Source organism: Schistocerca serialis, chromosome 8 (genome assembly GCF_023864345.2).
Source record: "Schistocerca serialis cubense isolate TAMUIC-IGC-003099 chromosome 8, iqSchSeri2.2, whole genome shotgun sequence".
NCBI lineage: Eukaryota > Metazoa > Arthropoda > Insecta > Orthoptera > Acrididae > Schistocerca > Schistocerca serialis.
This window is the reverse complement of record NC_064645.1, coordinates 304,482,082-304,496,220: the sequence shown is the minus strand read 5'-3', so window position 1 is coordinate 304,496,220 and position 14,139 is coordinate 304,482,082. Positions and strand designations below refer to the sequence as shown.

Here is a 14,139-nt window from a genome sequence, read left to right as displayed (position 1 = left end):
TAGTCCCCACCTGGAGATCTGAATAGGGGACCATTTTACCTCCAGAATATTTTACCCAAGAGGACGCCATCATCATTTAACCATACAGTAAAGCTGCATGCCCTCGGGGAAAATTACGGCTGTAGTTTCCCCTTGCTTTCAGCCGTTCGCAGTACCAGCACAGCAAGATCGTTTTGGTTAGTGTTGCAAGGCCAGATTAGTCAATCATCCAGACTGTTGCCCCTGCAACTACTGAAAAGGCTGCTGCCCCTCTTCACGAGCCACACGTTTGTCTGGCCTCTCAACAGGTACCCCTCTGTTGTGGTTGCACCTACGGTATGGCCATCTGTATTGCTGAGGCACGCAAGCCTCCCCACCAATGGCAAGGTCCATGGTTCATGGGGGTAGGGTAAATTAGGTGGTAGACTTTAATTTAGTGGTAGAATACTGGGGAAGTGCAATTAGTCTACAAAGGAGATTGTTTACAAATTACTCGTGTGACCCATTCTAGAATATTGCTCAGTTTTGTGGGATCTGTATGAAGTAGGACTAATGGATGCTATGGAACATATACAAAGAAGGGCAGCACGAATGGTCACAGGTTTGTTTGACCCATGGGAGAGTGATCACAAAGATGCTGAAGAAAATAAACTGGCAGACTCTTCAAGATAGAGGTAAACTATCCTGAGAAAGTCTACTAACAAAGTTTTGAGAACTTGCTTTAAACGATGACTAGGATTATACTACAACACCCTACATACTGCTCACATAGGGATTGTGAGGACAAGATTAGACTGATCACAACAATCCCAAAGGCATTCAAACAATCATTCTTCCTGCACTCTGTATGTGAATGAAGAAACTCTGAGCCCTAATAACTGGTACAATGGGATGTACCCCTCCCATGCACTTCATGGTGGTTTGCAGAATATGGATATGGATGTAGATGTAGGTATCAGTATTAAGATTGGCTGATTGCTTGTGGATGGGATGAGACTGGAAAAGAGAGAGAGAAACGAACAACCGTAATTTGCCAGTGTGCCATATGTTGGCCCTGTCTTCAGAAGAAGAAGAAGAAAAAGAAAAAAATCAGTTATCTCCGACAGATTAAGGGCACCGAATATATTTTGCTCCTGTGAAAAAGTACTGACCTCTGCTTTTTAAAGTTAAAGGTGGCCTGGACCTCTAAAATTTCATTATACGAAACTGTTCCTTGAAATGAAATGAGTTTCAGTTTAAACTGCTATCATCATTGAAAGCAGATTTTTGTTGGCTTTCAAATCTCTGTGACATCTTTGTTGAACCTGAACCCAGGACTCACTAGCAACAAATGTCTGAGCCATGTTCTTATACTTCTAATTTTCTCTAAGAGTACTTATCCTCCTATCTTCTCTTCACTGCTCAGGTTTACTTCATCAAATGGAGAGCTGATTGTGTGAATCATATAGTGTCCGCAATCCCTATTCCTTTTTTAAGTTTCAGACACAAATCTTAAGTAGAGCTGAATATGCACAGGCTGGTTTCCTACACTTGCAACACAAAAAAATCTTTTAGCAGAACACATTCCTCAGCATACAAGGCACTAAGTTAGCACCTATTTCACCATGAGAATAAGTTAGAATCTGACTTCCAGCACCAATTCCTCAGAATTACGTAAATTCATCATTTGCCCCACAAGATGTGCTTGTTTTTCATCACTCAGCCTCAGTTTAATGCGATTTTTTGATTGATGTGTGTCGCATCCTGTTCTGCTTTATCACATTTGATTAAGGGTCCTAGGTGACATATTTTTATATATTATCGATTGATGCATCTTTTGCTAAATGCAGGAATCTCTAATTACAGCGGAGTGAAAATAACATTCTTGAAACATCCCCAAGGCTGTGGCTAAGCCAGGTGTCCACAATATCCTTTTTTCCAGGAGTGCTAGTTCTGCAAGGTTCGCAGAAGAGCTTCTGTGAAGTTTGGAGACGAGGTACTGGCAGAATTAAAGCTGTGAAGACGTGTCATGAGTCGTGCTTTGGGTAGCTCTGTTGGTAGGGCACTTGCCCACGAAAGGCAAAGGTCCTGAGTTTGAGTCTCGATCCAGCACACAGTTTCAGTCTGCCAGGAAGTTTCATATCAGCGCACACTCCACTGCAGAGTGAAAATCTCATTCATGAAATATCAGTGTGATCTTTTTGACAAAATTGCTGTTTTTTTTGCCATATTCAGTATAATTTTTTTCTGAATCTGTTGTTACATTTTAAGAAATTGGTGTTATAATTTGCCAAACTTTATGTTATTTTTTTGCCAAATTAAATTTATTATTCACTATTGTTTTTGCTAAATTATATGCTTTTATGCCAAATTCAGTGTTATTCTTGCTGATTTCAGTGCTGTTTTCATGTTCATGTCAATATTTGTTACGTGGAAAGTGAATTGCCAGCTTAAGATTATACATGACCCTCAGTCTTGCGGAGATTACAAATCAAAATAATGTTTTAACATTCAATATTAGTAAACTGCCGACCTCGCATTTGTAACATTTTTCAAGACAGAATTGCAAATTTTGGGATATCTTGTAAAAATCTCGTGTTTCACATTATTTCACCAAAAACCACTTATTTATGTTATAGTTGTCATGAAATATTCCTGTCGCTACTCGTTGCTCATGTATAAATCTGCACACTATGCAAGCAGTTAAATAGCTTCCTTTGACTTATTTCATAAATTGTAACCTTTTGAAGCTAATTAAGGCCATAGAAGCATGGTCTCTTCCAAATGTATGATTGACCAAACGGTGATTCTGGTAGCTGAGGTCAGAAGTTTTTTTGTTAATCCTGCCTCTTGATTTCCTGTGGTGGTATTTACAGAGAAACTTTCATCCCCTAACACGTAGTTCTTTATTTCTAACCAAGAAGTCAAACACCAGTTTTCACAGATTTAGCTTTTGAAAAAGTTTTTATGTAACAAAATATTTTCATTCGCTCTTTCACCCCCCTGGAGGTTGAATTTCCAAAAACATTGAAACATGTATTTCTTTTTTGTTTTGTTTCTAACCGAGAAGTCAAATACGAATTTTCATATATGTAACTTTAAAAATGCTTTAGTAGTTCTTTAATAATGATAAAAAACAGTTTCACCCACTATTTTATCTCCTTAGGAACTGAATTTCCAAATATGCTGCAACAAATCTTTTTTTATATCCAGCTGAGAGAGCAAATGCCAATTTTCATAGTGCAAGATTCAAAATTGCCTTAATAACAACATATTTTCAAAAAACTGTTAATCCCTATTTCTGGAATTTCCAAAAATCTCTTCTTACTGATGCCTGCAGTATAAGGTCAATGACCTCTCCAAACTTCAAGTTTCTTTCGTTGGCAGTTTGGGCTGTGCTGGACTGAGTCAATGAACCAGCCATGACATTTCCTTTTAATATAGAGATTAATATTATACTCAGCTTTTGATCTTTTGTGGATTTTACATTTGCACAACTTTTTGTGGTTTAGACTGTACGAAACAAAAGATATGCTAATGTATCTAAAAACAAAGATGATGTGACTTACCGAACGAAAGTGCTGGCAGGTCGATAGACAAACAAACAAACGCAAACATACACACGAAATTCTAGCTTTCGCAACAAACTGTTGCTTCATCAGGAAAGAAGGAAGGAGTGGGAAAGACGAAAGGAAGTGGGTTTTAAGGGAGAGGGTAAGGAGTCATTCCAATCCCGGGAGCGGAAAGACTTACCCTTGGGTAAAAAAGGACCAGATATACTAAGTGCTATTTGTATGCAAGTTATACTGTTCAGCTTCAAAATCATTTCAAAGCTTGAACACTTTATATGTTACATTTTTTTTGTCATTTGATTGGAATTGATGTAGTTTCATTCACCAAGTACTACACAATGTGTGTTTCTTATGCATGAGTAAATCTAATGTTGCATGTCATATGTCTGTTCTTAAAGCCTTAGCCCAAAGACGTTGCTTCACAAATTACACACCTTTAAATAAATTAATTAGTGCAACAGTGTTACAGGTTTCCAATCATTACTGTCATGTTTTGCACATTGTTTCTTGACAGACAGGAAATACGTTGATAAAGGGATTCCTGGCCCAAATTGTAATATATATATTTTCACTGTGATACTTTGCAGAGCAGTATTTTGTTGTTTCAATAATCTCATTAGTTTTGGAAATGTGTAACTAATTATGCAATGCTATACTGCATAAATAATTGTTTATTGTGTGTGGATACATGGTGTGTACATTACAGATGATGTGTTATGCTACAGGTATACAAGAGCAGCTCAAAGCGTAAAGCACATATTTTGAAAATACACCCAGGTGCAGAACTGCCACTAAGTAACCGTCGGAAGGTAAGTGATTCTTACTTATCAGAGGGCAATGACACTCACTACTTTAAGAAAGTTCATGTGTTTGTAAGGCAAGTGTGGGAAATGATAGACATGAGTTTGTTGATATAAGATGTGTGTCATATTATTGTAATAGTGTATCATGTTCCATGCAGATCTTGTTGATTAATTCATTTTTTGTTGATAGTGAGTTATCTATTACAGGAAATAAATAGTAAATTGATATGCAGTGAGCAGTGTATCCACTTTCTCACATATATATGGTGGGATTGCTTAAACTTAAGAGAGTGAAATAGTACCATGTTTAATACGTGTCTCGTTGATTTAAGAAGAAAGTTTCTGAAGTTGTACATATACAGAGAAATACTATTTAGCAAAAAATCCAAAATAAAGAGGCTTCAAGTGTGATCTAAAGAGGTATTAAAAATTAAGTGCAGAGATGAAGGAAAATTAACTCCAGATTTTGAAATGAGTGTTTTGTGGTGGCTGTAGCCCTTCTTTTAGATGCAGTCCTGGGTCTTCTACATATCATTGTATTCAGTGGCTGTCTAGGCATACAGCATTGCCTGAACAAAATTGGGTTATCATGCTTACTGATGGTGTCAAATTGCATACATTTGCACCATTAAAAAAGAAAGGGGTATTAAACACTAGAAATAGTTTATCTTCAAAATGGCTCTGAGCACTATGGGACTTAACTTCTGAGGTCATCAGTCCCCTAGAACTTAGAACTACTTAAACCTAACTAACCTAAGGACATCACACACATCCATGCCCGAGGCAGGATTCGAACCTGCGACCGTAGCGGTCGCGCGGTTCCAGACTGTAGCGTCTAGAACCGCTTGGCCACTCCAGCTAGTTCATCTAATTATAACCTTAAGCAACCATCAATCAAGTATATTTCTGAAAAAAAAATCATTGATTTTCATAACAAGTAATTGCCATGTGACAGTGCTGATACCACATTTCAACAAAGGTCACAGTCATCATCTCGTAGCCTTAAGATGATGACACTTGTTGAAACACTGCCGTATCTTGAATACAGCCACTATGTTGGAAACCTGCCAACCTGAAGAAAATAAGGTGCAAATGCTGAGCAAAAATCATTGAGTTCTTGCAAATCAGTAATCCAGTGGCTAAAATGTGCCAGTTCTGAAAAGAGTAGAATGACAACTATTCATGTAAATTTAAAGGACAGACAATGGGGATAACGTTAGCAGTAGCAAAAATGTTTATGTGAGGCTCAATAAATAAACAGTGATCACCATGGACTATCATCTAATACATGGAATGACATGGAATGCAGAGACGTGCCATACTTATTTTATGTCATTAGATAAAAGTGAATGGTGGAGATGGAAGACAAGCCATTGGCTACTGCAAATGGCATAGCTTGGGGCAAGGGGGTATCATCGCCCAAGGCGGCACAGATGTGAAGGGGGGGGGGGAGGGGGAGGGCAGGTGGCAGGGATCGGCTGTGCTGAATAATCCTCTCTGCAGCATCAGGCCTTATTATTATATCAGATAATTGTATTCTCATCAGGCCTGCATACGTACTTAGGCAGAATTTAAAGTCAGTTGGACTAATGGAAGTGGTTAAAATGGAGAGTTGTAAGATTTGACCTAAGCCAATATAGTACTTATATTTGTTGTTGTTGTGGTCTTCATTTCAGAGACTGCTTTGATGCAGCTCTCCATGCTACTCTGTCCTGTGCAAGCTTCTTCATCTCCCAGTACCCACTGCAACCTACATCCTACTGAATCTGCTCAGTGTATTCATCTCTTGGTCTTCCTCTACGATTTTTACCCTCCACGCAGCCCTGCAATACTAAATTGGTGATCCCTTGATACCTCGGAACATGCCCAACTAACCGATCCCTTCCTCTAGTCAAGTTGTGCCACGAATTTCTCTTCTCCCCAATTCTATTGAATACCTTCTCATTAGTTATATGATCTACTCCCCAATTGTATTCAATACCTTCTCATTAGTTATGTGATCTACACATCTAATCTTCAAGATTCTTCTGTAGCACCACGTTTCAAAATCTTCTATTCTCTTCTTGTAAAGACTATTTGCCGTCCATGTTTCACTTCCAAATATTTTCAAAAACGACTTCCTGACACTTAAATCTATACTCGATGTTAATAAATTTATCTTCTTCAGAAACGCTTTCCTTGCCATTGCCAGTCTACATTTTATATCCTTTCTACTTCGACCATCATCAGTTATTTTGCTCCCCAAATAGCAAAGCTCATCTACTGCTTTAAGTGTCTCATTTCCTAATCTAATTCCTTCAGCACCACCTGACTTAATTAGATTACATTCCATTATCCTCGTTTTGCTTTTGTTGATGTTCATCTTATATCCTCCTTTCAAGACACTGTCCATTCCGTTCAACTGCTCTACCAAGTCCTTTGCTGTCTCTGACAGAATTACAATGTCATTGGCGAACCTCAACGTTTTTATTTCTTCTCCATGGACTTTAATACCTACTCCGAATTTTTCTTTTGTTTCCATTACTGCTTGCTCAATATACAGATTGAATAACATCGGGGATAGTCTACAACCCTGTCTCACTCCCTTCCCAATCGCTGCTTCCCTTTCATGCCCCTCCACTCTTATAACTGCCATCTGGTTTCTGTACAAATTGTAAATAGCCTTTCGCTCCCTGTATTTTACCCCTGCCACCTTTAGAATTTAAAAGAGAGTATTCAGTCAACATTGTCAAAAGCTTTTTCTAAGTCTACAAATGCTAGAAACATAGGTTTGCCTTTCCTAAATCTATTTTCTCAGATAAGTCGTACTGTCAGTATTGCCTCACGTGTTCCAAGATTTCTACGGAATCCAAACTGATCTTCCCCAAGGTTGGTTTCTACCAGTTTTTCCATTCATCTACAAAGAATCCGCTTTAGTATTTTGCAGCGATGACTTATTAAACTGATAGTTCGCTAATTTTCACATCTGTCAACACCTGCTTTCTTTGGTATTGGAATTATTATATTGTTCTTGAAGTCTGAGGGTATTTCGCCTGTCTCATACATCTTGCTCACCACATGGTAGAGTTTTGTTAGGCATGGCTCTCCCAAGGCTGTCAGTAGTTCTAATGGAATGTTGTCTACTCCCAGGCCCTTGTTTCGACTTAGGTCTTTCAGTGCTCTGTCACTCTCTTCACGCAGTATCATATCTCCTATTTCATGTTCGTCTACATTCAAGTACACCACCCCTCTATATGCTCCTTCCACCTTTCTGCTTTCCCTTCTTTGCTTAGAACTGGTTTTCCATCTGAGCTCTTGATATTCATACAAGTGGTTCTGTTTTCTCCAAAGGTCTCTCTAATTTTCCTGTAGGCAGTATCTATCTTACCCCTAGTGAGATATGCCTCTACATCCTTACATTTGTCCTCTAGCCATCCCTTCTTAGCCATTTAGCACTTCCTGTCAATCTCATTTTTGAAACGTTTGTTTTCCGTTTTGCCTGCTTCATTTACTGCATTTTTATATTTTCTCCTTCCATCAATTAAATTCAATATATCTTCTGATACTCCAGGATTTTTACTAGCCCTCAGCTTTTTACCTACTTGATCCTCTGCTTCCTTCACTATTTCATCCCTCAAAGCGACCCATTTCTTCTTCTACTGTATTTATTTCCCCATTCTTGTCAATTGTTCCCTAATGCTCTCACTGAAACTCTGTGCAACCTCTGGTTCTATCAGTTTATCAGGTCCCATCTCCTTAAATTCTCACCTTTTTGCAGTTTTTTTCATGTTTAATCTACAGTTCATGACCAGGTCAGAGTCCACATCTGCCCCTGGAAATGCCTTACAATTTAAAACCTGGTTCTTAAAACTCTGTCTTACCATTATATAATCCATCTGAAACCTTCCATTGTCTCCAGGTCTCTTCTATGTATACAACCTTCTTTCATGATTTTTGAACCAAGTGTTAGTTATGATTAAGTTATGCTCTGTGCAAAATTCTACCAGGCAGCTTCCTCTTTCATTTCTTACCCCCATTCCATATTCACCTACTACGTTTCCTTCTCTTCCTTTTCTATTATCGAATTCCAGTCACCCATGACTATTAAATTTTCGTCTCCCTTCACTATCTGAATAATTTGTTTTATCTCATCATACATTTTATCAATCTCTTCGTCATTTCCGGAGTTAGTTGGCATGTGAAGTTGTACTACTGTGGTAGGTGTGGGCTTTGTGTCTATCTTGGCCCAATAATGCATTCACTATGCTGTTTGCAGTAGCTTACCCGCACTCCTATTTTTTTATTCATTATTAAACCTACTCCTGCATTACCCCTATTTGATATTGTTTTTATAACCCTGTATTCACGCAACCAGAAGTCTTGTTCCTCCTGCCACCAAACTTCACTAATTCACAGTAAATCTAACTTTAACCTATCCGTTTCCCTTTTTAAATTTTTTAACCTACCTGCCTGATTAAGGGATCTGACATTCCACGCTCTGATCTGTAGAGTGCCAGTTTTTTTTCTCCTGATAATGACGTCGTCCTGAGTAGTCACCACCCGGAGATCCGAATGGGGGACTATTTTACCTCCATAATATTTTACCCAAGAGGACGCCATCACCAGTAAACCATACAGTATTGCTGCATGCCCTCGGAAACAATTGTGGCTGTAGTTTCCCCTTGCTTCCAGCCGTTTGCTATACCAGCACAGCAAATCCGTTTTGGTTAGTGTTACAAGGCCAGATCAATCAATCATCCAGACTGTTGCCCCTGTGACTACTGAAAAGCCTGCTGCCCCTCCTCAGGAACCACACGTTTGTCTGGCCTCTCAAGAGATACCCTTATGTTGTGGTTGCACCTACGGTACGGCCACTGTATCGCTGAGGCACGCAAGCCTCCCCACCAATGGCAAGGTCCATGGTTATTTATATGAAGTTAAATAAAAGCTTGTCAAGTATTGTACTCAAAATAAGAGAACAAATTTCGTGTATTCAATTTTGAAACACATGTGACTTGACATGATCTGCTGTTTCCACACAACAAATGCAATTAGTGTGTCTGTTTTCATTTTTATTTTATATGATTTGTCAGATATATAGGAGTGTTAATGTAAATTCGTGTTATGTATATTTTTATGCTTTTCAGTGGATTTGTGGTTTTACCCATGTAGAGTGTTCCTTACGTGTTTTAATTTGTTTATTTCCATCATGATTTGGTGGCATTATAGTTCACAAAACCGCGAAAAGGCTAAGAGAATGTAGAGTATTGTACTGAAATTAAAAGAAAGCCAAGGAGGAGAGGACCAGAAAAAATGCAGGGGCAGTTGTACAGTTTGTGAAAGTTTCTTTGGAGACTCCAGAATCTACACCGAATCCATCAGGTGTCAGATCTTCAGAGGCTAATGCTGCTCGAAACCAAGAAGAAACTGTAGTAGTACAAGTACCTAACACTGATGACTTGCTGGGACCTGTAATTTGTTCTATGAATGTGTCTGTTTCATGTGCTTTGATGTGACTGCTGAAATTGCAATGGTAGAGCAAGCTGTAACTGCATCCACTGGGTCAGGCTTCATGAGAAACAATATTAAAAAAATGAAATATATATTGTAACATGCAGTATCTAGTAGTACGGGAAGGTCCTGAAGTATTTTAGCGCATTAATTCAGACTTTGCTGAAGGGCCAGCAGTATCACACATGGTTCAGTCAACCAGATATAGACTCTATCATGCCGAAGGTATTGCAAAAGAGGCAGGTAATGAGAGAGACATTGACAAATTTTTGCAAATGGAAGAAGTTGGAAACAATACTTTAAAAGGTTTAAAAGGGGAAAAACAACATCACTGTCAACAGAAACAACTTTTTAGAACTGGTGCATCTACTGGCAAGGTACAATCCTGTTCTTAAAAACATTAACTAAGTCTGGTATCCCCATCAGCAGATGTTACACTGCAGGCAGATAAGCAGGTTCAGGTTGCGCAGTGGGATAGTGCGGAATCCTGCTAGGGAGAATGCAAGTGACACTTAGCATAGGCAGACTCGCTATCCCCAATGCAGTTTGCTGATTTTGATGAGTCAGCAGAAAGGTGAAAGAATTACTTGTGCCGGTTCTTGCTGCACTGCCTGGTAAGGCCTGTCGTCTATTCAGTTGATAAGGCTGCTTTGCTGTTGTCCAGCAGCACAGGTGAATAAGAAGTTGTCCAAAATTTTAAGTCTTCCATTGATTGCGAGAAACTTCCCTTTGATGAGCTTTGTTGGTTGCTTATGCAGTGTTTTGCACATAAAACTCATATAGTGGCAAAGCGGTTGTAGATTAACCGGCACCACAAGTGCCATGGACAGCAGTGTGCAGCCTGCATTGCCGATTTGCAGGTTTTCTTGTGCAAGTGTTATTTTGAGTGTCCCAAATGTGCTACCTCTTATGGACGCTCACTAATTCAGGATGTGATTGTCAAGTTAGCTCCTGATCACGAGGTTCAGACTAGCCTATTGACCATGTCTGAACTTTCTATAGCTGACATTGGCCAAATTGTGGAATCGCAAGAGCTTTCAGTGGTGGCAAGGGATGTTCTTTCTGGTAATGGCAGGTGGCACAATCGGGTGTGCATGGTAACCAGCCCCTGGTGACCTGCAGGATACCAAGGCAGCGTCACTTCCCGTGAGTTGTGGTGTGTTGCCACTGTTGATGATTTCAGTGCACAGGCATTGTGGCACTGCCCATCCTCACCAATGCCGACCTCGGCAGGTTTGTATGACTCTCAGCATTTTAATCCCACCAATGGCATTTTTCGGGTTGTTGACATTGTTCTACATCCCTTTATTTGGTGAGCCAGCGGTCCTGCCCTGATTATAATTTGTTGCATTGTTGCATGTTCGCGGGAGCTGCCCAGTTTGTGTGGGGTATGCCTGCAGATAGGTCGTTTGGCAACTGTTTGTGTTAGTTAACCTGGTGTGAATTAGTCATCAAACATCTCACTGGTTTCACAGGAATCAGGGACTGCCTCTGACATCGCGCATATGTCGCCCTGGCATACTTTGCTGACATTGGTATTGGATGGGCGACCACTTTAATTTCAGGTAGACACATGAGTGACAGTCAGTTTAATTAACTTACATATGTACAGCCTGTTGGTGTGCTTGGACTTGCAACGGCTGCTCCATCACTTTCTGTCTATAGTAAACAACAATTCCGTTGTGGGGGGGGGGGGGGCAGTTCTCTGTCTTTGTGAGTTGTAAGAATGTTAGTGGCCAATTCACTGTTGATGCAAAATATCTTTGGACATGAGGTTTTTTCGGTTTTTTGGATTCAACATTGTTGAAAAGTGCATTTACTGCCCCAGTCCATTCCTTTTCACAGTCTGGAATCCTTACTGCATTCCTATAGCCCACGGTTTGAGAGTACCTTGGGCTGAGCAGAAAATATTGAGTGTTTCTCTTAAGCCGTTGTTGGTACCTAAATTTTGTCATCTCTACCCCATTCCCTTCGCCATGTGCGACAATGTAAAGTTTGAGTGTAGTGTTGGCAGGATCAGGATGTCATTACCTCCATTTCATCGAGTCAGTGGGCCACCCATTTGATTGGGTGGCCAGTGTTTTTCTTACATTGACACACTCGATGTTTACCTGCAGTTGCCATTGGACTCTGTTTCTTGGACTTTTGTATTCCTCAGTACGCGCTTTGTGCTATACCAGTTTAATCACTTGCATTTTGGAATCTTGTCTGCACCAGGAATTTACTAATGGTGTTTGGAGGAATTGATTCAGAACATTCCCTGTTCCCTGTTGCATCAATTACCATGATGACATCTGGGTCTCGGGCCCTACTTGGGAGGAGCATTTAGAAATCATCAGTTGATTTTCCAATGCCTACTGGATAATGTCCTTCATTGCAAGCTGTAGGAATGCAGCTTTTTCTCCCCAAAGCCACATGTTTCAAATCTCATGCTTATTAAAGGTGGCCTTGTCACCACTGATGACCTCATCGAGGCTGTTGCCCAAGAACCTAAAGGAACTCTAATCTTCTTTGGGTGAGATTTCATATTGTGCTCAGTTCATTCCCCACGCTATGCACAGCTGCCAGCCTCTTAACCAGCTTCACCAGAAGGGCATTAACTTTGTCTGATTTGTGGATTGTCAATGGACTTATCAGTCCCTCATGCAGGGTTTGTGATCTGCTTCCTGTCTGGCTTCCTTTGTGCTGGGTAAACTATTAACTCTGGCCTACAATATGTCCCGGAATGGCATTGGCGCCTTCCTGTCCCATCAGAATACGGATGGCACCAAACAGCCCTTTCCGCTGTACGGCATTATTATTCATCGGTGGAAAAAGAGGTGCTAGCTATTACTTTCACGGTTAAAACATTACATGTCTTCCTGTATGGGGCGAGAGTGAGATTCCTCGTCTCCAACAACAAGTAATTGGTTTCCTTCCTTAGTTGGGATAGCCAGAACACATTTCTTTGTGTGTGGATTAGGCGTGGCATACATTTTTCCTTCTATGTGATTGGTTCGTTGTTGTCCAGGGGGTTCTCATGCTTGCCACACAGGAGCAAAGCTGCTGTGTGGTCGTTCCCCCCAGCATTGTGTCCTCGCAGCCTCGAGTTGCTGCAATTGTTGCACTGGGGTATGACTCATATGAAGATGTTGGTTTGTCATCACATCTTGTGGCCAGCGATCTAACATCTGGTGCACTCCTGTGCACAGAACCAGGCTGCACTGGCATACGAGTTCCCTCCTTGCATGGTCCAGGGACAAGTTGTACATCGATTTCACTAGCCTGTTTTTGGATAGCATGTGGGTGTTGGTGGTCGATGCATTGTCCAGTTTCCTGTACATATCCAAGCTGTCCTACACATTGTCAACTGTAATAGTTCCTTTGTTGATTATTTTCGCCATTGAGGTGTCCTCAGGACCCTGGTATCCGACAAAGGTTAGTAATTTATGTCGTGGGAGTTTGGGGACTTTTGTGTTTACAGAGGCATCCAACATCTGACTACTGCTCAATTTCTCCCGGTTTCTAAATCAAGAGGTGAAACACTTTGTGCATACTTTTAAGAAGTCCATGTTTGCTGCTTCCTGTGACGAAGTGTTGTTGAGTTTTCTGGCTACATACCATGTGACACCAGTCAACAGGTACACTCTGGTGGAATAATTGCATGTGGTGGAATAATTGCATGGGCACCAGACCTGGGATATGATGCACCCTGAGTCGCATGGCATGGACCACCATGGGGTTCCACATTTTCCTCCCAGGGCTGCTGTTTAGACCCAGTCCTTCGGCTGGTGTGGCTGCCAGATGCCATGGTGGGCCACAGCAGTCATCAGTTGTTTGTGGTGGATGTTGGTTGGCAGCAGCTGACTCCCCATGCAAATCAACTACATCCATTCCCATCTTGTACTGCAGCTGCCCCCAACTCCATTGAAGCCCACACCTGCACCAGTCCAGCCGATGTGGAGCACATTGATTTTGATCCACCTTCCTCACCTTCCATGTCCTCCCACCCCTTATCTATGGTAGTGGTGTCACTTCCACTGCTGCTATGTGCCCTTCTGCCCAAGCCAGCAGTGTTGGGGTTGCCTCCTTCAGTGGTTGGTCTGCTGATGGGTCCTCCAGGGGCCTCTCCAGTTCTGTGCCAGAGGTTGAGGCCCAAGCCTGGTCATCAGCCCTATGTGGCCTTTCCAGGGGCAGGACTTTAGCATCCCTGCCAGTGGACATCACGATGGTGGCAGATGAACTGGTGTGGGTAGTGCACCAAGATGGTGGGAAAAACCTGCCATGGAGGGCACACTTGACACACACTATGGGCAGACCCATTGGTAGAGGTGTTT

The 14,139-nt window shown here is 41.1% G+C and overlaps 1 protein-coding gene across 3 annotated transcripts in view; it reads left to right on the top strand.

The window, feature by feature from the left end:
• Nucleotides 1–14,139, top strand: part of LOC126416290 (zinc finger protein 836-like) — a 208,782-nt gene that overhangs the window by 178,785 nt on the left and 15,858 nt on the right. For all 3 annotated transcript variants that reach the window (XM_050083941.1, XM_050083942.1, XM_050083940.1), the window contains one exon: nt 4,256–4,339. In XM_050083941.1, the coding sequence (XP_049939898.1) occupies nt 4,256–4,339 (84 nt within the window). The remainder of the gene's footprint in view (nt 1–4,255; nt 4,340–14,139) is intronic.